At 40.8% G+C, this 25,464-nt stretch overlaps 1 protein-coding gene across 11 annotated transcripts in view; it reads right to left on the bottom strand.

Moving 5' to 3' along the window:
- CADPS2 (calcium dependent secretion activator 2) overlaps nt 1-25,464 on the bottom strand; it is a 318,224-nt gene that overhangs the window by 247,586 nt on the left and 45,174 nt on the right. For all 11 annotated transcript variants that reach the window (XM_061372989.1, XM_061372993.1, XM_061372990.1 and 8 more), the window contains exon 2: nt 3,742-3,855. In XM_061372989.1, coding sequence (XP_061228973.1) covers nt 3,742-3,855 — 114 coding nt within the window. The remainder of the gene's footprint in view (nt 1-3,741; nt 3,856-25,464) is intronic.

The following is a 25,464-nucleotide window of genomic DNA, read 5'->3' as shown; positions in this document are numbered from 1 at the left end:
TCGACTACCTCAGACTAGAACTGAAGAGCTGAACACTGTACTCCAAGGGGGGTCTCACAAGAGTGGAGTAGAGGGGAAGAATCACCTTTCTTGACCTGCTGGTCATGCTCCTTTTGATGAAGCCCAGCAAATGGTTTGGCTTCCTGGGCTGCAAGCACACACTGCCTGCTCATGTTGAGATTTTTGTCAATCAACATTCTGTAAGTCCTTCTTCTCAGGGCAGCTCGCAATCCATTTCCACACAGGATTGTCCTAATGTATGCACATTAAAGGTGGCAAACGAACCTCTTAGGGGTCTGCACAAGAGCACTTTCCAACCCATATGAAAGAGCATTCAAGAATTAATAAACAGAAGATTATCTACTGTTTTACTGGTAACTTTTAAAAAGTGGGCTGAAATATGCAAAGAAAGACTTTATTTCACAAGTCACTTTTTCACTTAATTTTATACTTAGCAGTGTATCCAATATAATTACTCATAATAAATTGCCATATGATTGAATTTTTCTCCTTATCCAAAAGTATCACCAACATCTGATGTTCTGCCAATTAGAATCTGGCTCAATATCTGTAATGGAATTTTCTACAAAAGAAATGCTGTGTTAATTCTGAGAGAATGATTGGAGAAAGAGAACTGTAAACACTTTCATACCTTCTCTAAAACTGGGATGGAAGAGGAAATAATTGCTCAAGACAATCTTTTTAATACATATACAAAAATAAATCATGCTAAATTTCAATGAGACTTTCAGGAAGGGTAGTGGGTTGATAGCTGAACATTACACAGAACACAGAAATAACCATTTCTGAAGAATTAAAGAAGACTTTATGCAACTTTTCTTACTGTTTTCCTATTACACTTTTTTTTAAGATAAATGAAAAACAATGCCAGAATATTACCAGAAGGTCTTGAAAACCACAGGAGCATCATAAAAGACATAATGCTAGGGGATAAGGCAACAAAATTAACCAGTGTAAATCTTCCTGAGTAGTCCTGACACAGGAGCATAACTCTCTTACAACCCAGTGAATTTGAAATCATGTTTATTTACTTGGTAAATAAATTATTCTTTCAACAAATATTTCTAGAAAAGTAAATCAAAGACTGTGCTAAATCCTTTGAATTTTCTAAAGCCTTCAAACTTACTCTTAGATTCTTAAGAGTACAAATTCTGAACAAACACATTATAGACAGATTTAGTGATTCAAAACACCTGCAACTAGTGACGCAGAATTTATGTCACACGCCCAAAACAAACCTTCTCTCTCACATTCAAAGAGCTGGGTGTGGGAAATCAGCTCTTGTAATTAAAACACCCTGGCTTTGCAAGCAATATTGTAGTAATTCTCAAACCATGACTACTACATAGGATTAAACACAAATTAATAATTTTCAGAGTAAAATAATTACTGTGCAGACCACGTATTTGTTCCCTTCCATGTCGAATAAAACTGAACTGTGGCTCAGCAACTGAAGTATAAAGAAACTAACACTGAATTGACAGAAAAGAGCAAGGCATTCATAATTCAAAATACTAAAGAAACATCACTGAACAGGAGATATGATGGACCACATGTAGAAGACAGAGGTGAGAAAGCATTAGAGCACAGCATCAACAGAACACACAAAGAAGTAACAGAGATTAATATTTTCAGCAAATGGGTAATTAAGCAAATGAAAAAGGCACAAGAGATACATATAAGTGATGATATGAGAATTTGTGGTAAGACGCATAAAATTTGATTAAAATGCATTGAAGAGGAGCAGCAGCTTGAACTCTCTCCAGCTGGATCCCACCATTGCAATGTTCATTAAATCTAATATTGCATACTAGCGACTGTCTATTACAATCCTGAAAAGTAATTAAAAATGGTTAGCAAATGTTGACTCAAAGTGCACAAGGCTGGAAGGAAATCTCTGGAAAGAATGGAGAATGGAATTGGAGGAAGGGGAGCAAAAACAGTAAAAAGACTGAAGAACCAAATCCCAGCTAGCAGATGAGCTCATGGTGTATTAACACAGGAGGATGATTCCATGAGCCCATGGTGTCATTACAGACTTTTCAGTGATGCCAAGATTTTTTAAATCTGTTTGAAACTGGACAGCTAGAACACTTGTACACTTAATTCAAAGTAATGAATGGCTGAAAATAGCCAGAGAATTTGAGTCTCCCATTTTATAGGGCTATCTTAGATTATTATGCATAGCTTTCCATTGTAGCAGCAGATATGATGAAAAGCATAGTTCTTAATGTGTCCAAAAAATCTCATTAACAAGAGACACAAAGTAAATCTTAACAGGACAGTTATTGGTTAGGCATTTATTTAAAAGTAATTTTTATTCACTATCACATCCTTTCTGAAGGGCAGGCTACTTCCTGTAACACATCAAGCTTCTTACACAGCTTGCTGAAAGACAACCCCAAATATTATGTCCTTTTCAATTCTACCCCATGTTCAGCATCTTGAGACATCCCACTCCCCTAAAACTTACTGTTGGGCAGCTAACTAGCTCAGCCTTGCCCTGCACCATATTCCAAGCTCTTCTTCCTCCCAGTCGTAATTTCTTCTTCAGTTATACAGAAAAAAGGATTACTTTCCAACAAATCCTGCACTGTCCCCACACCCCGATGTAGTACATATTCTCTGTTTCACCTGCAGACCTATCCTCATCCTTTCACAAATGCCTTTATGTGATTTCTTTCACTTGAACTGCCACAGTTCTGATCAGACTGTGATTTGGAGAATCTCACACTGAGTCCTCACATTTCTGTACAACAGGGAAACCATTTGCTCACCCACATCTATTCTTTTTTTTTTTTTTTTGTGCAACATAATTTAATGTAGATAAAACCAAGCTAGGACCTAAGTTACATCTTCTTCTCCATGAAAGGTTTCATTCACTAGCAAAGAAATAGCTGACAAAGGACAAACAATATATAAAAATATAAGGCTAAAATATCTGAAAAAAAAACCCCAAACCCCCAAAACAGATGTGGCAGAGAAAACCCTACAAAAGAAATGCAACTTTAACACCCACCCCTTATGACTGACCAAGCAAGTCTGAAGTTAGATGAGACAAAATGAATCTGCGGTACCACTTGCTAAGAGTAAGAAATAAATTCTCTAGCCATATGCTGCTGATGTTGCAAAAAAGACAGCGAACTGTCCTCTTACTTGGGAATGGGACCGGTCCTTTAAGCAATTAAAGACACATCTAAAGATCTGCACTGCTTCCTGTAGGCACTGAGCATGCTTCAGGGAGGTCACAGCAGAATCTGAGAGCTTGCCCAGCTGCATGGAAAGCTTCTCTTCTTTGGGAAGGGAACAGGCAGTTCTTCTCCAAAAAACTCTGCATGGTGACTAAAAAATCAGAACACATTTCTCAAGATGGTAACCTACAACTGAAGCGCTGATTAAAAGAGGTACCTTATCCATATGGAGATAAAGATAGCAGTGCCTAGTTGTATCAAATGCTGCCAGAAAGATTTTTAGCACCAGGTTTTTTTTGTTTTGTCTTTCTTTTTTCCCTTCTTCAAAAAGCGTGGATATTTTCCAGTTCAGTTTATCTCTTCTGCCCAGGCAGTGGATTACAACTTTTAAAACAGCAGAGTAGGAGGAAGCTGTTTCTAGAAGGTTTGGAAGTTCACAGCCTTTGAAACTTAAAATGCCTTTCCTTGTATCTGAAAAGAGATCCTATGAACTTTTTAAACAATACAGAAAACAAAGCACATAACTTACCTCATAGTAACTTCGCACAGCATTGCAAAATGCTTCATCTGCTACAATTTGAGTCTCCCCATTCAAAAAGGCCTGGAAACGTTCCTTCAGTATCTGCAGCTGCTGCTTATTGAGCTATACAAGAAAAAAAGGAGAGGGGAGAGAACAATAAATGCAGTTAGTCCTGAAGTAAAAATATGGAACACTACACACATTTGGAAGCTGTGAACAGGGAGGAAAATGCACAGGCTTCCTGGCGGCTTGCTCTCTAGGGAGTGGCAGCAACTCAAGAGTCCTAGCTGGATAAGTCAGGTGGCTGCAGCAAGTCATGTATGCACTCAGCATGCAACTAAACCTCTGTATTCTTCCCCTTGTGTCCTTGGGATGCTACAGCTAAGTCTGCATGGATACTTCTCCTGAGCAATATTTCATATGCACATGCTGACCTTCCCCATGACAGCAGCACCAGCTAATAAAACTTGTCTTTTAGCTCCAGCCTTCAAATATTTCTTTTCTATTTTTTTTTTCAGCCTTCAAGTAAGTAAAAAATAACTGAGATGTGTCCACTTTTTGGAGTAATCCAGGTGCTACCCCCTGGCATGTTTTAACACGCATGCTCACTGTGAAAAAAATGGACAAAACATGCTCCCTGTGATGGAAATGGACTTTTAGCCACCAATGTTATAACCACTGCAAACAACACGAAACAAGTAATCATGGGGAACAGCAGCCACATGGCTCCAGGACTGACACCAAATTACATATGATGGACTTCATATCAAAGTTGAAGTCGTTTTGAAAACAAGACTCCTTGTAGAGAGCGTGACATGATTAACCTTGCAACCGACGCATTTCTATCAAAGATTAATGTTGTTGGAAAAAGCAAAATCTGAAAGCTCTCCAGTGATCCAGACATAGGCTTTCTTTGTGAGGATGGAGGCACGGACCCAGAGGTAGAGTGCAAGCTACATCGTTTATTGCAAAGATTACATGATATTTATATGCTTCCAAGCAATTAGCCAAGCACATCTGTGCAAGCCTTGCAGTTACACCAGGTGAAAGGTCTATGTGATTTTCTTATCAACATCCTTTCCGGTTCTGACGTCCGTGTTCTGTGCCAGTTTCAACATCTTCCAAGTACCAGTCAGGGATGGGTCACTCTTAATTTCCTGCTGTAGCTCCTCCTTCCCATGGTCACTCTTAATTGCCTGCTGTAGTTTCTCCTTCCCATGGTCTCTGTCAGTTTTGACAGATTCCAACCCCCACAGTTCCCCCTTCTTGTTTTTGCAATGCAGTATGCACATCTTTCAAAAGCTTGGGATAACATTCACTGCATACATTGTCACAAGCAAGGTACAATGCATATGATGGCGAAGAGAGCAAGCAAAAAGATCAATCCTCCCTTAACCAAAGTTAATAGCCACCCAGTTATACCTCTATGCAACACATTCCTTCCAAAATTTCACACCCATGTCCATGTGCTAAGAGAAGAAAATCGATTGCTGCTCTGTTTTGCAAAGTCGCATGTCTAATAGAGTCAACATCAGTGAGCAACGCAGAGAGAGCAGATGCTGTAGCATTAGTTCGTTTAGCAAGCCAACATCCTAACTTATTCAGTGTTGCTAAAGCTTGAGCGCTAGCTACTCCGGGAGCTAAAAATGAAGAAGCTATTATTTCACCTGGCTTCCAAAAATTTACTTTGTCATCACAGCTCCGTTAAAAAGCACACGTTGACCTCCAAGAATGCAATCCTCGCTTATTTATCATAGTGTTTTATTAGGGATAAACATGCCTAAGGTCCCTACTGCACATGGACTGCCCTTTATATGGGATGGCACCCCTTGCCAGGCCCGATCTTGTGGCAACTGAGGCATGGACTCTGTTTCTGGCTACAAACAAAATCCCTTATTGAGTGAGCTTACAGGTTTGTACAGTATTCTGCTTAGCCATTAGTAGTGGTTAGTTCATTTAGTACTTTTCCATCATAAAACAATCTTATTGATCATGCACTCTTTCAGCCAATCACATTACTGTCCACGCACCTTTACTTGAGTAATTATTTCTAAACATAGTTCTCTGCTATCACTATTCATTACATCATCAGTTCCACTTCTCCTTGACTACGCATTCTTTATCTTGTCTTAAGCATCCTCCTGTTTCCACATTTACAGTCCTCAGAAATTATCTTGATGCTCCTTCTTCAGTTCCACGTGATGTTTTGTCTCCAGTTCTTCCCTACTTGTCCCGTTCACTTCTCCCAAGGTTTGTGGCTGGTAAGAGTCCAGCTGTCCAGGCTCTTATCCAGGTCTACTGTGCAGCTTCTTGTGCAGCATTCCCCGCATCTCCCCCTTCTTTATCAACTAACAAAACATTGTTAATAGACTTAGCAATCAAACGATTTATACAAGCAATTAAACAAGGAACTGTGATTAAAATATATAAGAAGATTTTTACACAGGCTACTGCAATTTTAATAATGTCTTATTCTGACAGCAAGCTTTCTAGCCAATTCCAGCTACTCTCCACTCACAACTTCTGAACTCCATCCTTTAGGTTTTGAACTGCTTCATGGCCAGACTCAGAACGATCAGATAGGTTCATGCAACACATGTCATCAAAGTCTTTACAACCATGTCCTTGAGCTAACAGCAAAAAAATCTATGGCAGCTCTGTTTTGAAGGGTAGCGTGTTCGACTGAATCGTTATCTGTTAACAGAACATCGCTGTGGGTGAAAAACCTCCGGGGCAGAGGCTGGGATTCTTCCCACCTCTCACCGGGAGAAGTGCACCCCCCCGCCGCCCCTCAGCGCGCCCGCCGGAGCATACAAAGGCGAGGGGCGGGCGAGTATCACAGCCCTCTGCCCGCGGGCAGACAATGGGGGGAGCCCGCCGGAGCCTGCTGCTGCCGCCGCCATGCGAGTGAATGAGTTCGCGGCAGCGGGGAGGTGGAGGAGGCGCTCTCCGCAGCTCCCTGTCCCACCGCTGCCACCAGGCGCAGCCCCTTGGCCGGAGGGGAGCCCCCGCCGCAGACCCCCCTCGGCTCCCGCAGGAGCGCCGTTTTCCTCCGCGCCGTCCAGCCCGCGGTTGGCCTCGTGACGGACGGGATGTGGAGCGTTCAGGTCGTGGGGCAGGTTCACAGCACTGTGATTTTCCGCTTCTCTTTTGGTATTTTTTCACATATCATGCGGGTCAGGGGGGTAGAGGCAGGGTTCTCTGTCAGGGTCGACTGGTCCGGGATCAAAAGGATCATTTTTGCCTGGCTCATTTGCTGTTGCAGCCTGCTGGCGGATATCTTCCCACAGATCGATACGCGCGGGAGGGTGCGTGAGCACCATCAAAGCTTGCGCCTCATGACAGCCAATGCCAGGATCAGGTGGGAATAGATCTGGCTCAGTTTCTGGGTCTACTGGCCATGGGTCGAGAGGATCCGGAGTGTTGTTTGTTGGGACAGGAGGGGCTGATGGTGCCGATGCCTCCTGTGCTGCCCTGTCAAGTGCCTCATAGACTGAGAGCCATACAGCCAGCAATTTGGGGGCTGCCGCGTTATCCCTTCTGGTTGCATCCCAGAGGCAGACCTCAATCTTGTCCCATATTCCCTTCTGATAAATATTAGTTGATGTCGCCTCTGGGGCATGGGTCGAGACCCATATTAACAAGTCTTTCAGTCTGTCTTCATTCACACTAAACCCCTTCTCTAGGAATTTTACTAGTACTCTGTACACCAACTTGTGCTAGGGGGATACTGAATTTCCCAAGTTCCCATTCCCAGCCGCTTATCTCAGTCAGAGGTATCAGCCAATTGCTGCAGCCTTTTGGAATTCGCTGGGTGTCCTCACCAGTCGCCGAGTCACGGCTCTCTGTCTTGTCCCTGTTCAGGTGCCATTTGTGAGGATGGAGGCACGGACCCAGAGGTAGAATGCAAGCTGGATCGTTTATTGCAAAGATTACACGATAGTTATATGCTTCCAAGCAATTAGCCAAGCACATCTGTGTAAGCCTTGCAGTTACATCAGGTGAAAGGTCTATCAGATTTTCTTATCGACATCCTCTTTCCAGTTATGACGTCCTTGTTCCTTGCCAGTTCCAACATCTTCCAAGTACCAATCAGGGTCAGGTCACTCTTAATTGCCTGCTGTAGTTCCTCCTTCCCATGGTCACTCTTAATTGCCTGCTGTAATTCCTCCTTCCCATGGTCTCTGGCAGTTTCGATAGATTCCAACCTCCACACCTTTTGCCAAGGCTCCTATCAACTCTTGAAATATTTAGTAAGATATTTTCTCTGTATCAAATCTGTGAGAAGTTAGAATGTCACATCAAAGATGACTGCTGCTAACATACTAATATAACAAAACGAAGTTTAAAAATAGTTGTTTTGCTTTCCCAGAACTTAAAAACTTGTGTAAAGCCTTTATTCCAGTGAATATTCCTGAACTTTAAATTTCATGTAAAAAAAAACCCAAACAGAAGTAATTAAAAAGTTTTTTTCATCCTTCCTGTATCTTGCTTAGTTAAAAATAAACAAATAAGTACACGTGTAGCCAGAAAATTAAAATATTTTTCCAGAAGTTACATTTGTAATGGTTAACCTGCAATAAATAACATTTTTCTGACCACATCATTGTCTCTTACAGAAGAACTTTTTTGTATCTGCAGTGAGTATGGTGACCATAGTCTATCAGGTCTATAGTGCTGACTCTTTGAAGCTGCATTACAAGATTATCAAAATTACTGGTATCCTGAGAATGTGCCTACCTTGGACAATTTATTTCCTTCATATCAAAGGAAGATCCTACATAGAGTTTCCTATGTTTGTCATGTCTTGTGTTTCTATGGAACATGGAGCAATTTACTTCAACACTATCTTGAAATTGAATGCAAACGTGAAAACTGTTCTATTTACACAGAAAACAAAAGTATAGATGCTATTTAAATACTTGATATGAGAAATGGTGAAATGTAGGCAGTACGGATGCAAAGCCAAAGAACTATGCCTTTGAAAAATTATCTAAGCTATTTAAAAATGATAGTTCTGTTCTTCTTCTTAATGAAGCTATTAGCGATAAAGAACAAGCCCCAAGAAACCCCTACAGAAGACTCCTGTTGAGGCAAGCAAACTTCAGCAGAGGTTGGTGTAACTTGGAAAAATTTCCTGCATGTGAGCTCTTGAGAGCAGCAGCCCAACAGGCACATTGTCAGCCTGCACCACTGCTAGTTAAAAATCCATGGAAGAGTACTTGTTTTATGTCTGCACATAGACCAAAAGTGCATCTATCCACCTGTCTGCCAGACATCCACTCCTTGCACAGAATCTGGACCACAAAGGTTAGCTGTTTCTAACAGAAACCAAGCTTTATTCCCAGCTATGCAGGACAGGTCTTTCCCCTTATTCAATTCCCTTTATTCTCTTCATTTTCTAAAGATACTGGACAAGTCAAGATAATGGAAAATACAAATCATAAAGGATGGTTTAACTTTTTTTCTATCACAGACTTGTTCTCAAAGGGGAAGTAAAGAGCCAAGTGCTCCTAGAGACAGTGCACCACTGCTGAGCAAGCAGCTCCTTCATCCCATGGAGTATTCACAGCTCCGCCACGAGAACATGCGGGCTTCCTGCCAAGGCAATTATGGAAATGTGTTTTCATGCTTGCAGACTTCATTTTTTAGGTGATTTGCTTGTCTATTACCCACATATCAAACAAAAACATTATGAATAAGGCAATGAAATATAAATTTAATTCTGACTTTCTCATTCTTAACCAACATAGTTCAGCAAACTAAAATGCCTTTAAAATACTTATATATGGCTTTCATGCCAATTCAGGTAGTAAGCAATTCTAAGGATTGAGTGACATGTTAGGATTACTGTACGTTCCTTACATTACTTTTTGGATGAAATCTGGACATGTAGGGGAACAAAGTTCTGCAAAACTACAAAATAATAACAAATCCAATGGAAAACATGGAAAGCTACACCTTCCACTAAGGATAATCTGAACATTATTTTATAGGTCCCAAGTACTATAATCTATAGAGACACAGTTAACTGTCAAGATGCAGAATACTTTATAGCAGTCTGCCACAGCATACAGTTCCTCTGGGATTTTTACTTGTCAGAATATTTAGTGTACAGTGAATTCTCAGTGATATTTTACTTTTTTAAATGTTGGTAATTTTTAATTATACTCATCAATTTGCAGCCAAATGCCTTTAACAATGAAAAATCCAAAACTTAACAGCAAAAGTAGCAGCTCAAAAATGCAGAATAAAAAGGGAAATCTAATTCCATTAGAAAGCCATAATAGCAAATGGAAAGAAACAGGCATCTGCACAGGACATTAACTCCTGGACACCGGCAAACAGCTCAACCTATCCATGTTTGAGCTTGCCTTGAAGTTGTCCATCTCGTTTAACAAGGAACAAGTGATGAGGACATCATGCATAGCCAGTTCCTAAGTGAAATGCTTAAAACTTGAGGGCAATGAGCCTAGCCAGATTCTCTCTGGTAGGAGTTTACATAAAGGAGCTCAAAAGCCTTCTGTAGTAGGATTACCTTTCTACTGCGCATGCCCCTTCCTGCTTTCCTCTGGGTCAGACCTTTGCTTTCAGTTTCCCCCTATTTCATCACATCTTTACCATCAGTGCAGACATAATGTCCACCTTTTAATTCTAACAGAAAGAACCATGAACAGCAAAATAAAAATAAAAATAAATACAGAATCATAGAATGGTTTGGACTGGAAAGGACCTTAAGATCCTTCGAGTTCCAACCCCCCCTGCCATTGGCAGGGACACCTCACACCAGACCATGTCACCAAAGGCTAAGTCCAACGTGGCCTTGAACACTGGCAAGGATGGAACAACCTCTTTCAGTGCCTTCAGAGTAAGTGACCTTCAGAGTGAAGTGACCTTCAGAGTAAACACCTTCTTCCTTACATCTAATCTAAACTTCCCCTGTTTAAGTTTGAAGCCATTACCCCTTGTCCTATCACTACAGTCCCTGATGAAGAGTCCCTCTCCAACATCCTTAGGCCCCCTTCAGATACTGGAAGGCTGCTATGAGGTCTCCACGCAGCCTTCTCTTCTCCAGGTTGAACAGCCCCGACTTTCTCAGCCTGTCTTCATACGGGAGGTGCTCGAGCTCCCTGATTGTCCTCGTGGGCCTCCTCTGGACCCAACAGCTCCATGTGCTTCTTCTGTTGAGGACACCTATATGGAACACCAAATGTAAACTGAACTCCGAATATCACCTGAAGTGTATAGGAAAGCCTCACTGATTCTGTTGCTTTCCAATAACCTGCTTCAGATTTGTACTGCTTAGTTGGATTACACATTCTCAGTGGAATTAAATCTCTGGTCCTAACTCTGTGTGATACTGCTGCCATAGCTCTGTGTGATACTGCTGCCATAGCTCTGTGTGATACTGCCGCTTCATGGGAGAATGTGTAACTAAATTCCAGCAACTCAGAATACCAGGCTTGACTGCATTCTCCAGAACAATAACAAAGACAGCTTTAAGGGAAAACAAGATTAACTGCCTTCAAATTTACTTCTTCTTTATTGCAGCCACACAAGATACAAATTTCTTTTCCCCTCCATCCTTGTGCCTTTCACAAAAAGCAACATTTATTTTTCACGTTACATTTGCTAACCTTAGTAGGTTATCAGAGAATGAAATCATGTATTTAAGATAGAACAAACTTCTCAGAGTTATTTAATTAAAGAATAACTTGCTTTCAAGTTGCAATAGCAATTTGACTTTTTCTAATATACAAAGCAATACAAAGGCATCAAAAGAGCCTCAAGCACTTAACTATTAAAAAAAACACTCACCTTGCATTTAACATTTCAAATTAGTCTTATATATCCCAGCACATTCCCCTTGGAGCACTAAAGATTTGCCTTTTCACTTCTTAAGTGAAACTTGGGTACAAAAACCTAGGGGAGTTTCCAGTTTAGTTCCACTCATACCTTTAAACAATTTCAATAAATGGATTTTACACAGAGTTTAAATTCTTGTTTTTATAAGGAGCTGCACTTCAAACTACCTGGCAGTTTAGGGAGCTGTTTCAATATTACAGGTTTTACTTAATTAACTACATTTAAATAATAAACTGACAGTATGAAGGAAAAACAAAGCAGGCACGTATTTGTAACAGTAATACTGCCGATCTTCTCTTTGAAAGATGGAAGAAAAAACCCCAAACAACCCTCACTTCACAGAATCTGAGGCTAGATTTGGAGCATTTTCATCTGTTTCTCATTGCCTAAGTACACAGAGCAGCTCATTACTGCCCTAAACATACGCAGCCAACAGCAGCTGGCAAAGACACAACTCACAGCATAAATATTCTCTAGAAAACTTTGGCCTTTAAAACGAAAAAGCTTCACATGTGGCCTGTGTGTTGGCTGCAACCAGCCTCTCACTGTATGCCCCAGAGCACTGCTGGCTTGGAACCACAGCCTGCGGCTGACCCTATTCCCCACAAGTGCAGTCAGCCAAAGAGCTGGTTCTGGAGGAATAACATTCTGAACCATTGCCACCTTGTGGCAATTTTAGAAATATAGGAAAGAAATGTTCACAGGTTGCATGCCTTCACACTTGGAGCTCAGGTATGTGTCAGTATCAATAAGCCCTGACCTTAACACTAACAACAGCATGGCTTCTTCTCTACTCCCACACTGTTTTACTCGGAATAACCTTTCTCAGACCATATGGGGATTTCAGGAAAATAGCAGGAGGTGATGTCTGCAATTATAGACAGAGTTAGATCAAATATTTCTTATACAGGCTACAAAAAAAAACCAAAAGGGGAGTAGGGAGGAGCCAACCAAAGACTCATCCCTCAAATTCTCACCTGCAGTGTATATGATTTGTAACGCCAAACAGAACTTAAGTCCCTGAACACTTCCTAAAAATAAGAAGCTTTTTTTTGTTTCAAAACTAAGCCGTTTTGTCCAGTGCCTTCCACAGCAGCAGCTTCTTTCAGACAACTTCAGCCCAAACTGTACTTTTCCAGAGCAAAGAAGAGTGAAAACAATAAATAACCTGATGAGCCTTCCCTCACACAGCTGTCTCTCCCTTCCATTTAATCAGGAGATAAATTTGCATCCCCTGAGTGAAAAGAAATTAAGGTACAGATAATTTTCCATCCAGCTTCTGATGCACTTCTTTGAACATAACTTTGCTTCCTGTCCTGCCAGGCTCTTTGCAAAAAAAAAAAAAACACAAACAAACAAAAACAGAGAAAAAGAGTAGAAATTAGTGCCAGAGTGGCTTTCTCATGTTAGGAATTATGTTTCACTGTATAGTAATTCATCCCACTTGCCCATACCCTCAGCCAGAACCAAACCTGGACGATACAACAGGTCAGTGCATTTAGAATGACAGTCAGCTTTACACACCACTTCCATGACAACAAAAATTCAACTACCAATAATTTCCTAGGAGTTCCAACAGACCATGTGTTCAAGGCCCTACACATTTCAAGTTCAAGGTCCACCTGCACACCAAAACCAAGCTTTCAACCTAAGTTCCACGTGCCTACAAAAGGGAACACGTATGCACTTTACATGTTTTTTGCTGTTTTTTTTGTTTTGTTTCGTTTTGTTTCATTTCATATGATTTCATTCTGCCTCAAAAAACACCTGGTTAGGTGCAAAATTAACTGCCATCTCCCTTGTCTCCCCACCTTCCCAAACCCTCCAACCACAGCAGCGGGCTCAAGGATGTTGACTACCTCCCTGCACTCCTCCGCAGGTCTCCCAGCTCAGCTGTGCAGGGGTACTGGCTAACCCACCACAGTGGGCTTTCCTCTTGCCACATGAGCCTTAGAAATGCCAGGACAGTGTCTAAGAAATTGAAACAACTCCCACCCCACTGCTGAGTGAGGCTCAAGAGCCACCCACGTCTTTGTCCCAGACCAACCGTGCTGTAACCCTAGCTTCCCACCAGCATCCACAGGTGGTGGTGGGGGATGACTTTATTATCCACAGGGCTGGACTCTGGAAAGCCCCCTGCATACCTCCTCTGTGAAAGCCAAGTGCAGGGAAAGGCCTTAGGCTGAACTCATCATTATCCTTTCCTTCCAGAGAAACAAAAAACCTGTGCCACATCATTGGCTGTTAATGAGCTTCATCACACATCGGTGATGAAAATAAGCCTGCAAAGCAAATAGCCAGTTATAAACAGTAATTCTCCCTCCATTTCCCCTCCTTCTGCACCTTGCCTCCTCTTTCAGTATTTGCCTACACAAGAATATTACTTGTGTTTCAGAGCAGAGACAGAAGGTGTTCATTTATAGTGAATTACTTTTCTACTGAGGAACAAGACTAAATAAACAGCATTAGAGAAGCTCAGTACTAAGACGGGGGTGATAGCTGAATTATGCAGGTCTTCATCATGTACAATAATGGTCCTGTACAGCATGTGGGTGGCACACAATATATGCTGTCCTTTAATACTCATTGCATAAAGCCATTTGATTTCCTAAATAATGGATAAATATTTTGCTGTCACTTAGCAACCTTAGCTGTTCTTTGATTTTCTGAAAGTTGAAGCTATTCCAAGTAAAACAGTGTAAGGATTCTGTTTGCTGTCATTCAGCACAGACTACACTGTGTACGTACTCATCATGAAATAATTCAGCACCTCGTAGAATCAAATAGATTTCTAAAAATCAGCTAACACGTTTATCAAACTTATCATTCTTTATAGTCAAAGAAGCACTACACAGCATTTACCTCTGGTTGGTCTGCCACTTGTTTAAAAAACAGAAATATTACCAATAATGTACTGGTCATTCAACTCCACTTACAGGGTATTTCACTGTAAGAAATATTTTCTGTATCATTAAGTCTGAAAATTTAACTGCTTAGAAATTCTTCACAGCAATGGCAGATTTCTTTATTGTTGAAAAAGACTGTCAACCTTTTACAGACTATGCCACACTAGGAAAGAAAGCATCTGCTACGTTTGTCCTAAATGCTGTCAGCGCAGCTGCAATTGGTTTTTTTGTACCTACTCCTACTTCCTGAGATTTGCTGCAGAATTTAACTGACAGTCATGGGCTACGTTTATATTCTTGTCTTTGTTTGTTCTGTCCAGCAGACTTCAGTGATCTCCTCTCAGTCTTGAGCGGCTGCAAAGACACGCTACAGCTAGGCCAGCCATGTTTTGCTGTCCCTCATGCCATCGCTGTTTAGGGCCATCTTCCATGCAGAGGCCACAGTGGCACTGCAAATTCACTTCCTTGAGGTTACCAGAACAACAAGAAGACCAGTCATGGTTGAAAGCTATGTAAACAAAATGTGCAGCCAAGAAAGCTGATGACGACTCAAACAGCTGACCATGAAAATTATGCCTAGCAGAGACGACAGTGATCCTTGACATGGTGGGAACCTCAGCTGCCAGTGGCTTTCACAGAATCATACAATGGTCTGGGCTGGAAGGGACTTTAAAGATCATCTAGTTCCAACCCTCTGCTATTGTCAGGGACACCTTCCACTAGACCAGGTTGCTCAAAGCCCCATCCAACTTGGCCTTGCCCACTGCAAGGGATGGGGCAGCCACAACTTCTCTGGACAACCTGTGCCAGTGTCTCACCACCCTCATACTGAAGAATTTCTTCCTAATAATCTAATAGAACTCTATCTTCCATTTAAAGCCATTCCCCCTTGTCCTATCACTACATGCCCTTGTAAAAAGTCCCACTCCAGATTTCTCGCAGGCCCTCTTTAGAGACTGGAGGGCAGCAGCTGGTCTTCCTGGAGTCTTCTCTTCCCCATGCTGAACAACTCAAACTCTCTCAAGCCTCAGTCAGCAAAGATGTTAAACAGCCCTGGTCCCAACACCAACCCCTGAGAGACACCACTCATCATCTATGTCTCATTTATTTTGAGCCATTGACCACAACTCTTTTGAGTGCAAACATCCAGCCAGTTCTTAACCCATCAAGTGCTCCACACATCAAATCCATGCCTCTCCGGTTTAGAGACAAGGATGTCATCTGAGGCAGTGTCAAATGCTTTGCAGAAGCCCAGGTAGGTGACATCAGCTGTTCTTCCCTTATTCACCGATGCTGGAACCCCATTGTAGAAGGCCACCAAATTTGTCAGGCACAATTTGCACTTCATTTCCAGAAATGACAACCAAGTGAAGTTTTAGAGGCAACTGCTGCTAACATACACAGAATTACAGCTCTGACTCACAGTGTACATCAGCAGTTCAAATAGTTCTGGACTGAATGGATTTCCATCACTTCCTACATCACAGCTACTGTCTTGCTCCTCTGTATCTACATTATCTTTTCCACCCCACGTCAACTTTGCACCCCCAGGACTATTTGTCAGAACTATCTTCTCCAGGAAATCAGCTTTCTTATTTTCAGAACTTCTCCACAGATAAATCAAGCTAACAGAAACAACCTTTTCATATCTCAGAAGTATTGCACTGACGGGCTTCGTTTGATAACAACCTCACATCAGGACATTTTGCCAGCAAAGATCTCTCAAGTGTAGCTAAGAAGGCCAGAGCAGAGCTGCTTGAAAGAACAGAAGCATCAGCAAAATACATGTTCCCCCAACCTACTCTCATCTTTCCGAGGTTGACATTCAGGTTCCATTTTAGCTCACTTTCTAAGAAGACACTGTGATCATACAACCCTTCCTTGGTTGTACAAATGTCAGTTTTTTCTCCACACATGTAACTTCTGCATGCACATCTCCAGTTTTATCAGTTCTAAGAAGAAAGAAAAAAGTGTGGAGGTTTCACAGATAACAAGATTTTCCCTCCTCTGAAAAACAGAATTAAAAAGAAACCCTAATTACTCTTCTCTGATGGAAATGCAAGCAAAACTAAGTGTCCTCTTTTTGGCTTGTATAGAGTTAATTTTCTTCCTAGTAGCTGGTGCAGTGCTGTGTTTCGGATTTAGTATGAGAATAACGTTGATAATACACCAATGTTTTAGCTGTTGCTGAGCATGGCTCACACTAAGTCAAGGACTTTCCAGCTTTTTATACTGCCCTGCCAGCGAGGAGGCTGGGCATGCACAAGGAGCTGGGAGGGGACACAGATGGGACAGCTGACCCCTGCTGTCCAAAGGGATATTCCATATCATATGATGTCAGGGTGAACAACAAAACTGGGGGCACTTGGCTGGGGGCAAGGAGGGGTGGCAGCCTGCTGCTCAGGGACTGGGTGGGCATTAGTCAGCAGATAGTGAGCAACTGCAGTGTGCATCACGAGTATATTCTTTTATCAATATTATTTTTCCTTCCTTTTCTGTCCTATTAAACTGTCTTTACCTCAGTTTTTGAAAGGAGTTTTACCTTTTTTTTTTTTTTTTTTTTTTATTAATTTCTCTCCCCCATTCCACTGGGCAGAATAAGTGAATGACTGTGTGCTGTTTAGCTGTCTGACAGGTTACAGTGCAACACTAAGAGATTGTCATTTGTGTTTGGCACCTGGCAAATACAAGCTTTATGCCCATCGCACTCTGTGGCAACACGTTTCAGGCTAGTTGGCTTAAATTCAATAAACAAAAAAGATAACAATAAAAGTTGGAATAAAATCCAGAAGGTGGTTTTATTCTGGGTTCTGATAACATTTAAAAACATATTTCACCAAACTAGGTAGTTTTACAAAGTATTTTCCACAAAAATTCATCTAGTTTCATTAATAAGCAGAATTGTGCCTATACTCCACCTACCTTCTCTGTGTGGGCTGCAAAACAGAAAAATTAAGGATACACGGGACCTTTAGAATTCACCTAGTCAAATTTTTGTCTCAAAGCAAGTCTAGATCTGAAGATACACCATGCTGTTCCAGACCTTGTCCAGACAAGGTTCACATGTCTCCACGGATGAAGATACAGCAGAGTCTCTGCAACCTACTCCAGTGCTCTTTCTCAAGTTCCCGCCTAGCTCTCCAGTATCGAACCAGAAGGTCCATGTTGTGGCTTGTGACTGTTACTTCCTGTTCTTTTCTTGTGAACTTCTGAAAAGAGTCTAGCTCCATCTTCTCTATAGTCCTGTCCCTCCTTAAGGACTACATGATAGCAGTTAAACTTTTAACCTTCTCCAGATTAAAGCAACCCAGACCTCTCCACCTCCCCTTGTGTATCATGTTTTCCACCTCTCAGAATCTGAGGGAACCCCAGTGGACTTCTTCCAGTTTGTTGATACCACTTCTACTTGGGGACCCATAAATGGACAGAGTATTACAGATGTGGCAACATCAGTGTCAAGAAGATGGGAAAATAAATGTATTTCCCCTGACCTGTGCTGCACTCCTGCTAATGCAGCTGAACATGCAGCCAGCCTTCATTTCCCCAACTCATGCTCTATTTGCCCTCCAACTGGATCCTGAAGTCTTTCGCTGCAGGAGAGCCAGTTAGTCAGTCCTTTGCCTGTAAATATGCATGGAGATCTGCCCTGAAAGTGTGGCTCGACTCCTCTCTGTGCTGAACATCTGAAGATTTTTGTTGACTCATTTATCTTAGAAGTCAGGAGTCCCCTGAGTAGCAGCCTTGCCCTTTTGCTATCAAGTGCTCCTCTAAATTTGATGTCATCTGAGAATGTGCCAAGGCTGCATTCATTTCTGTCTTCCAAGCCAATCTACAGAATCATTTAGGTTGGAAAAGATCTTTAAGATCATCCAGTCCTAAACTTGGTTACTTGTACATCAGCATCTTTTGGTCAACTCAACTGTACCTTCCCCCAGTTCATCACCCAACAGAAACATGAAAATACCATTTCTTTACGGAGACTGAAAAGATAAACTGACCATACATAAATGGCAGCACAAACTGTTATTTTGAGCTAAAGCCTTCTGGCTCCCCTAGAACTAGATACGAGCAGACAGTCCACATCACTGAATCGCTCTTCAGGTTAAGGGCAATAAATTCAGACTTAAAAACTATCTCATTAATTATATGCCTTTAACTCCAACTAACAAATTAATGTAAAGAAAATTTAACAAGATAGTTAACAAGTCAATAACAGACATAGACAAACACCTTGCCAAAGTACACTGTCAGTACCAAAAACTGTCTTGGGAGACTACAAAAGGTTATGGAACAGAAATCTACTGCAGATTATATGTGCAGAAATGCTGCACACTAAATACAACCCTTAACCTCCCCATCTGTTATAGGAAATTCCCCAGATTAATATAATTATGGGAATTACCACATACACTTGCTCCGTTTTTAATCTCCGCCTAGGCACCTGATTAAGGCCACTGTCAGAAATACAGTGGTTAGCTAGACTGGTTTTCCATCCAATTAACAAGAACCTAAAGAAAGAGAAGCACAGTCTGATCTGTGAGGTCATTAAATGATGTTGTCACACTGTACATTCACACATACTTTACACATGAGCACACACAGCCCAATTTAGCTATGGTATGGTAGAATATGAATGTTCAAGGAGCCATAAGGACCATAGAAAAAAACCTAAAAAATTACTGTGCTAAGCCAAGTGACCTTCAGTTCTGCCTGGCAAGGACACCACTGCTGTGAAAAGGACTGTAGCTTTGAATGAACTATCCAGGTATCATCTCACCTTGTACACTTATGTTTGGCACATACTTTGGAAACCTGTAGTGAGAGAAATTTCTGCTTTGAAATCCTCCCCCTGCCTCTCAAGATGAGCCTTCAAACATTTCCTTCTCCTGCTTTCTGAGAAGCTTCAGGAATCCATTTATCAAAACCAACATCTAGACACTATCTGAACAGTACAACCATCTGCAGAGCCATCATGATAAACATCCTCTGTGACAGACACATCCAAATCCTTGAATACATTTATTTCACAACAAATAATATGATTTTGAAGCAGCACAGCAGATGATCTCATGAAAACCACAGGGATGAAACCAAACAATTGCACATGGCAGCCAACTCGTACAAACTTTTCCTCAACAGCAAAGAGAACACTTCTCATGGAAGTGTTCCACCTCTGATCTCCCAGCTATCTCTCGGAACTAATTTTCATAAACTTCGAGGATTGCAGTACTCAGGAGCCCAAGAAAGTTCAGTTTTGTACTGCATTGTAAAATTGTACCAGCAAAATGTTGAATAAGTAGGTAAAAGCTTTATCACATCCCCTCCCAATACCCATGTAAACTTTTCACAACTATCTGTTCTAAAGCCCCCTTCTCTTTCCTCCACCCCAAATCATACAGACTGGTCTAATAGAAAGTATTATTTTTCAAAAAAATCTTGTTCTCCTTAACATCAAAGAGCCATGATTGCTGCAGCACTATTCAACATCAGCAGTCTATCTAATGCACTCAAATGAAAATTCTTAATATGCCACTAGGTTTTGTTCATACAGATTCCCCATCATTTGAAGACTTGAGTACAAAGGAATATCTTCCTGAACCAAATGTTCCAGCAGAAAGGATTTGAAAGAAGGAAGAGCAACAGGATGTGTTTTTACAGGCACATAATTAGGAAGTCAGATTACATCGCCAAAGTCCTTCTCAACAGTTTGCAGAAAGTTCTCAGGGCTTAATTTACACAGCTGAAACTACCGGGTTAGCAATAGAGGTTTTATAATGATAGCTGATTGTAGCTTTACCCAGGACTCTTCTTAGCTTTGAATTATCAAAAGGAAAAAAAAAAAAAAAAAAAGCCTTCCAAAAGTGATGCAGTGTTAACACATGATCCTCGAGCACACGACAGTCAGATACGTTTTGTCAGATATCTATGCACAAAGGACTTGATCCTTTCTATACCAAAATACAGACATACCACCCAAATTTACACATCCGGTCACACTGACCCACATAGCTGAAACACATGATAGACCATTCCACAGTCAGTCTCATTTTGGTATACATATATATACCATACATGACTACAGTGTCCTCTTCTGTCAAAGCATTATTTCAGTATGTGAAAAGTTTATATACAGCACTCAACCACCTATTGACTCTTTTTTTCCCCACAGTATATTTATAACCAGGTAAATTCATCAATTACTGCAAATTCAGTCACCTTTCTGGGAAGATGAGCCCATCTCAGAACTGCATGCTGTAACATTAAAATGTAGAAGGAAAATACAGTACATAAATATAAATGTACAGTTTTCACATTCGAAATCAATCTGTCAGACTTCACACATTTCTTGAGAGGCCCAAGAGACTGGTACAACTAATTCTATCCAAAGTTATATTTCCCTGGCCAATCTTCATATAACAGCCACAAGAAAATATGTGATTAAAATTACCTTAAAAGGAGAAGTACTCAACACCCCTCCACTCCCCAAATATCACAAATAAATGCCTGTCCATTCTGTTTTAGAGATTCCAAGCAATGGGATCCATGTAATCACTAAATTAGTAAAATATAACAGTAGCTAACATTTTATTGTCAGGCTTTCCCTGATGGTGGATCAGAACTTTATCTTTTTCTGCTTCATTTTAATCTAATTTCTAGTGATGCTTTTTGCTATGCTAAGTGATTTCCTCTGCTTGGTAAGTATTTGTAACATCCAAGACTCTTAGGATTTATTACTGTTTATGAGCATCTTTTTCCCCATCTCATCCTTATTCCTCTGCCTTTTTTTTTTTTTTTTTTCTTTTTGGAGGGAAGAAGCAGTTTCATACATTAAAAGAAAACAGTTTTTTTCTTGTTTCATTGTTTGGGGTTTTTTTCTTTTATAATCAAGATTCTGAATTCTGTTTCCTTTTTTACTTAAAGATTTCCCTCTTCTTACCCATTTGAAGACACAGTATTGGCCATCACACCTACTAATTATCATCTATAAATTTAATTCCCAAGTCTTAATTCTGTCTTCCATTATGAAAATGCTGTATAAACCAACACAACATGGCTGCTCCTCGGTTCTCACCAAGTCCTTCTGCCTGAAACCTGATGTGCACAATTCAGGACACCGTAATTCCTGTTAACTGCTGAGCTGTAATTTGGTCTCCAGCATGTATCTGCTCACACACCAGATGATCTGAATGACAGTATCGGCATGTTAACATTCCTGAGCAAAATACCTGGGTTTGTCACCTTTGATGTGCAATGTGTTGGCTGTGTCAGAGACTGCGCACTCCGTGGCAGACTGGGCATTCTGTGTCAGAGCTCTGGTGAAGGGCAGCAGGGAGGTCCTGACCTCCTGTCTTGGGGTCTGCTCACCCTTGGCCCCCATGGTGGCTGTGTAGCAATTGTTAGCACCTCGCCTCCTGCCTCTGATCCTCAGTCCAATCCTCACCCACTGACACATCTTCTTGGCTTGGCCTTCTCAGGGGACCCTGACCACTGCCTTTAGACATGATCCTGTCTCCAGCCACCCTCACCAGCATCCCAGCTTGCCTCCCCTGAAGAGTCAGCCTGCCCCTACTTCTCATCCGCATCCCCTTCATCTCCTCCTGCTGCCATCAAAATTATCCCTTTCCTAGCAATAACCTGGAGCCTCCATACCTACTCTTCTCCTCTTTCCTTACTCCTGCCTCCACTTAGGTGACCACAGAGCTTCTAGCATGTTGCTCCCCATGTCACCTCTCCTCCTTCTCTTCTGTCAGGCATGCTCTCAGCAGAAAGGCAGAACACCACCTTGGAAACCAGCCACACCTCAAGAATAAAAATGTACCTTTAACATTTGAACCTACATTAGTCAAAATACAAGCAGAAACTACCCATTTATAACACCTCCCTATAGTTCTCTACATACACCCTATGTAAACTGTGTAAGCTATTACAGCTCTTAACAGAACAGCTTTCATCAAGATCTTCAACTATTTCTTTTCAAACATAACCCAGGCTGTATCTTTGTCTTCCCCATTTTTGTACTTTTTTTTTTTTCAAAATTTTGCAGTCTTTCAGCTTTCACAATCAATTTTCTCCTTAAATATCTTCTTCCTCACAGATGCTTCAGACAGGATCCAGAAGATTTCACCTTTGGATTCACCTCAGCTTATATGCACAGGTAGATCTCATTCAATGGGCTCATCTAAGCAGCTCTCTGCTTCTTCATGAATCTCAGGTTTCACTTAGAAAAGGGACTGGTGGTACCTGGTATCTCTCCCATGGTGGCCAGGTGCCAACACGGGTCCAGCAAAACCTTCCCTGGAGGCTCACAATGCTGTACTCACTCAAGTCCTCCTTTCCTTTCTTCCCTCACTGCTCACAGATGGACATTGGAATTCTCAACCAGAACTAGAAATCTAAATCAGCTTCAGCTCAGTTCTCCTTCCAAGCAGACTTTTCTCTTCCCTCCCTAAATGACCTCTGTGATCCAACTTTCCCCACATTCAACACAAGCTGCTTACACCTGAGCTATTATTTCAAATTCTAACTAACGAGCACAATACCACTTTTCCAAATACATGTTTATTCACCACAGCAAATACCTACTCCTTTCTTTTGCCATTAGAAGAAGGTAGACAGTTGGGATATAATTCAGTCATATCATCAGTTTTACACAGATACATTTTTCCAAATAAATTAATAGAAAACTTCTTGCATTAGGACATTTCATTAGGGTTTCAAAACAACGTTTAACTAAAACTTCATGTCCTTTACAGCTGTATCCCAGTAACTCATTTCCCATAGAGCTCTTTTGTGCAAGCAACAGGGACCATCAGACACACTGAAATGTACAGTGTTGAGAGAAATTTAGGGCTGTAAAAATAAAACATAAAAGGCTTGAGAAGACTGACCTTAACCTTCTCACTTATCCTACTTAAAATGAGGAATAAAGTCATAGTAAAAATTCTGCTTTCGACAAGAAATAGTACTGGAAGAAATCATCTTTCAATTGAAGTTTCAACTTAAAAAAAGAATAAAATAATAATGTCATCTCCAATTATAAATCAGAGGTTAGATTTGCATAAGATTTCAGTATCAGTAATACAGACTTAGAGGAAACAAAAAACCAAAAGACAAGTTTAATTAAGGTGTTCTCCACTGTGCAATAATGTTAGTACTAATTTAAAAAGTTATTAAGCTGCACTTATTTCCATAGTAAGTTATTGACAAAATGTATTTCCTTTATTGCAGTCTTTGATGCCTTGAGGGAACAGAGTTAAATGGCTGAGTCAGTCAGTAAAAGCAGCAAACCAATTCCCTTGCATCACATTCTCCTCCATGTTCTGAATACTAAACAGGTCAGAATATTGAAAACAAAAACTGACTGTCTGCCAGATGAGACATGACTCTGAACCATGCTGGATGTATTCATAACTTGCTCACTCTCCAATGAGCGAACCAAATTAATCACAACAAACAATGAGGTTGTACAGTAGAATACTACAGATTTGTTTAGTCTGTGCATGTGTATTCAACTCAACAATAAATATAGGCAGCTACTAAAACTCATTCCTCAGGAATTTATTAATTTTTTTTTTTAATTTGCAATACAACAAAGAGAATCCACAGGTAATGCTGCCTCTAAGGTCTTCACTCTTACTCTGCACAGCATACAGCAAGTACATTTCCCTCATCTTTTTGTATAGCCACCATATATCAAATAGTGAAGAACAAAGGCCCCAAGACATTCTCCACTGTAACAAGCCAAATAATGAGACTAGGCAAAAAAAGTTACTTCAAACACAAGTATTTTCATTACAAAAATGTGAATCTGAAGATTTACCCATGATTCATTTTTTGAAATTATGTTCTTTTTTATACTTTTTAATGGTAGGATTTACAAGTCTTTGCCAGAACAGCTCTATCTGTGAAACCTCAGTACTCCTTTCTTACATAAACAGTCTATGTTTCCCTTGTAGGGGAGTGAAAGCAAAGTACGCCTGTGGAATGAGGCTGGAAAGACAAGAGTGACAGAAAACTTGACAGTCTTATACTATTGATTTAGACTGCAATAATTCCCAGGGCACACTGTGGAATCAGGTTTGATAAAACACAAGAGACCACTCGGAAAAGGCAGCACGCTGGATGCAAGCCAGGTGGAGCATGGACAGATGGTATGAGATCCAAGTAAGGGTGTCAAGTTCAGTAGGCTGCCACTTGCCAAAGCATTCAGACAGAACAAACAACTGTCCTTTGACTTGATAAAGTAACCCAAATGTGGAAATCACTGTATAGCAACAATATTCTGTTGACTTTCCACTCAACCCAGGAATCAGCCACCAAGTGAGCATTTCCTCTTCTCTAATATTTGCTAAAGATTAAATCACTTAAAGCAGTGCCAGGGTTTCTTCTGCAATGACAGGACACAGCAGCAGATGTATTCCATTTTTATCATCTTCAAATTTTAACTCAGACAAGATCATTTGTTTGTTCAGAGGACAGTACAGCACCTAATAACTTTTTCATATAAATATATTGCTAAGTCTAGAACTGTTATAAATATCCCAAATTAGCTTGTCACAGGTTGCTCATTAAGGTTTGAAAGGGAACTGGATTGACACCGTGTTTGGGGCTATGGGCATTTGTTAAACTCAGTGCAGAGTAAAAAAAAAAATCAGTTAGATCAAGATCAGATAAATATTGTAGAAGTCTTACATTCCTGATTAGAGGCTAGAGACATTCCTGACTAGTGGCTTAGAGAACAGACAGGGAAAAGTAATACATAGTTACAGGAAATCTGGTTGCAAGAAATCCCATTAGAATTCAACAACTTTAAAAAAACAACAATTGAGGGAATAGAGTCTAGAAAAATAACATTATATATACAGTTTGGTAACTTGTTTCTAAACTGCTTGGATTTCATGTATACAGAAAACAACTTTGAAACAACAACTGGTTTTAAAACTTGGTCTGAAGGTATGAG

This window comes from Neopsephotus bourkii, unplaced genomic scaffold (genome assembly GCF_033783945.1).
Source record: "Neopsephotus bourkii isolate Nb327-2 ecotype Australia unplaced genomic scaffold, CSIRO-AGI_Nbou_v1 NB_1624, whole genome shotgun sequence".
Classification (NCBI taxonomy): domain Eukaryota; kingdom Metazoa; phylum Chordata; class Aves; order Psittaciformes; family Psittacidae; genus Neopsephotus; species Neopsephotus bourkii.
The sequence above is the reverse complement of the archived record's forward strand: the minus strand, read 5'-3'. Positions and strand labels throughout refer to the sequence as shown.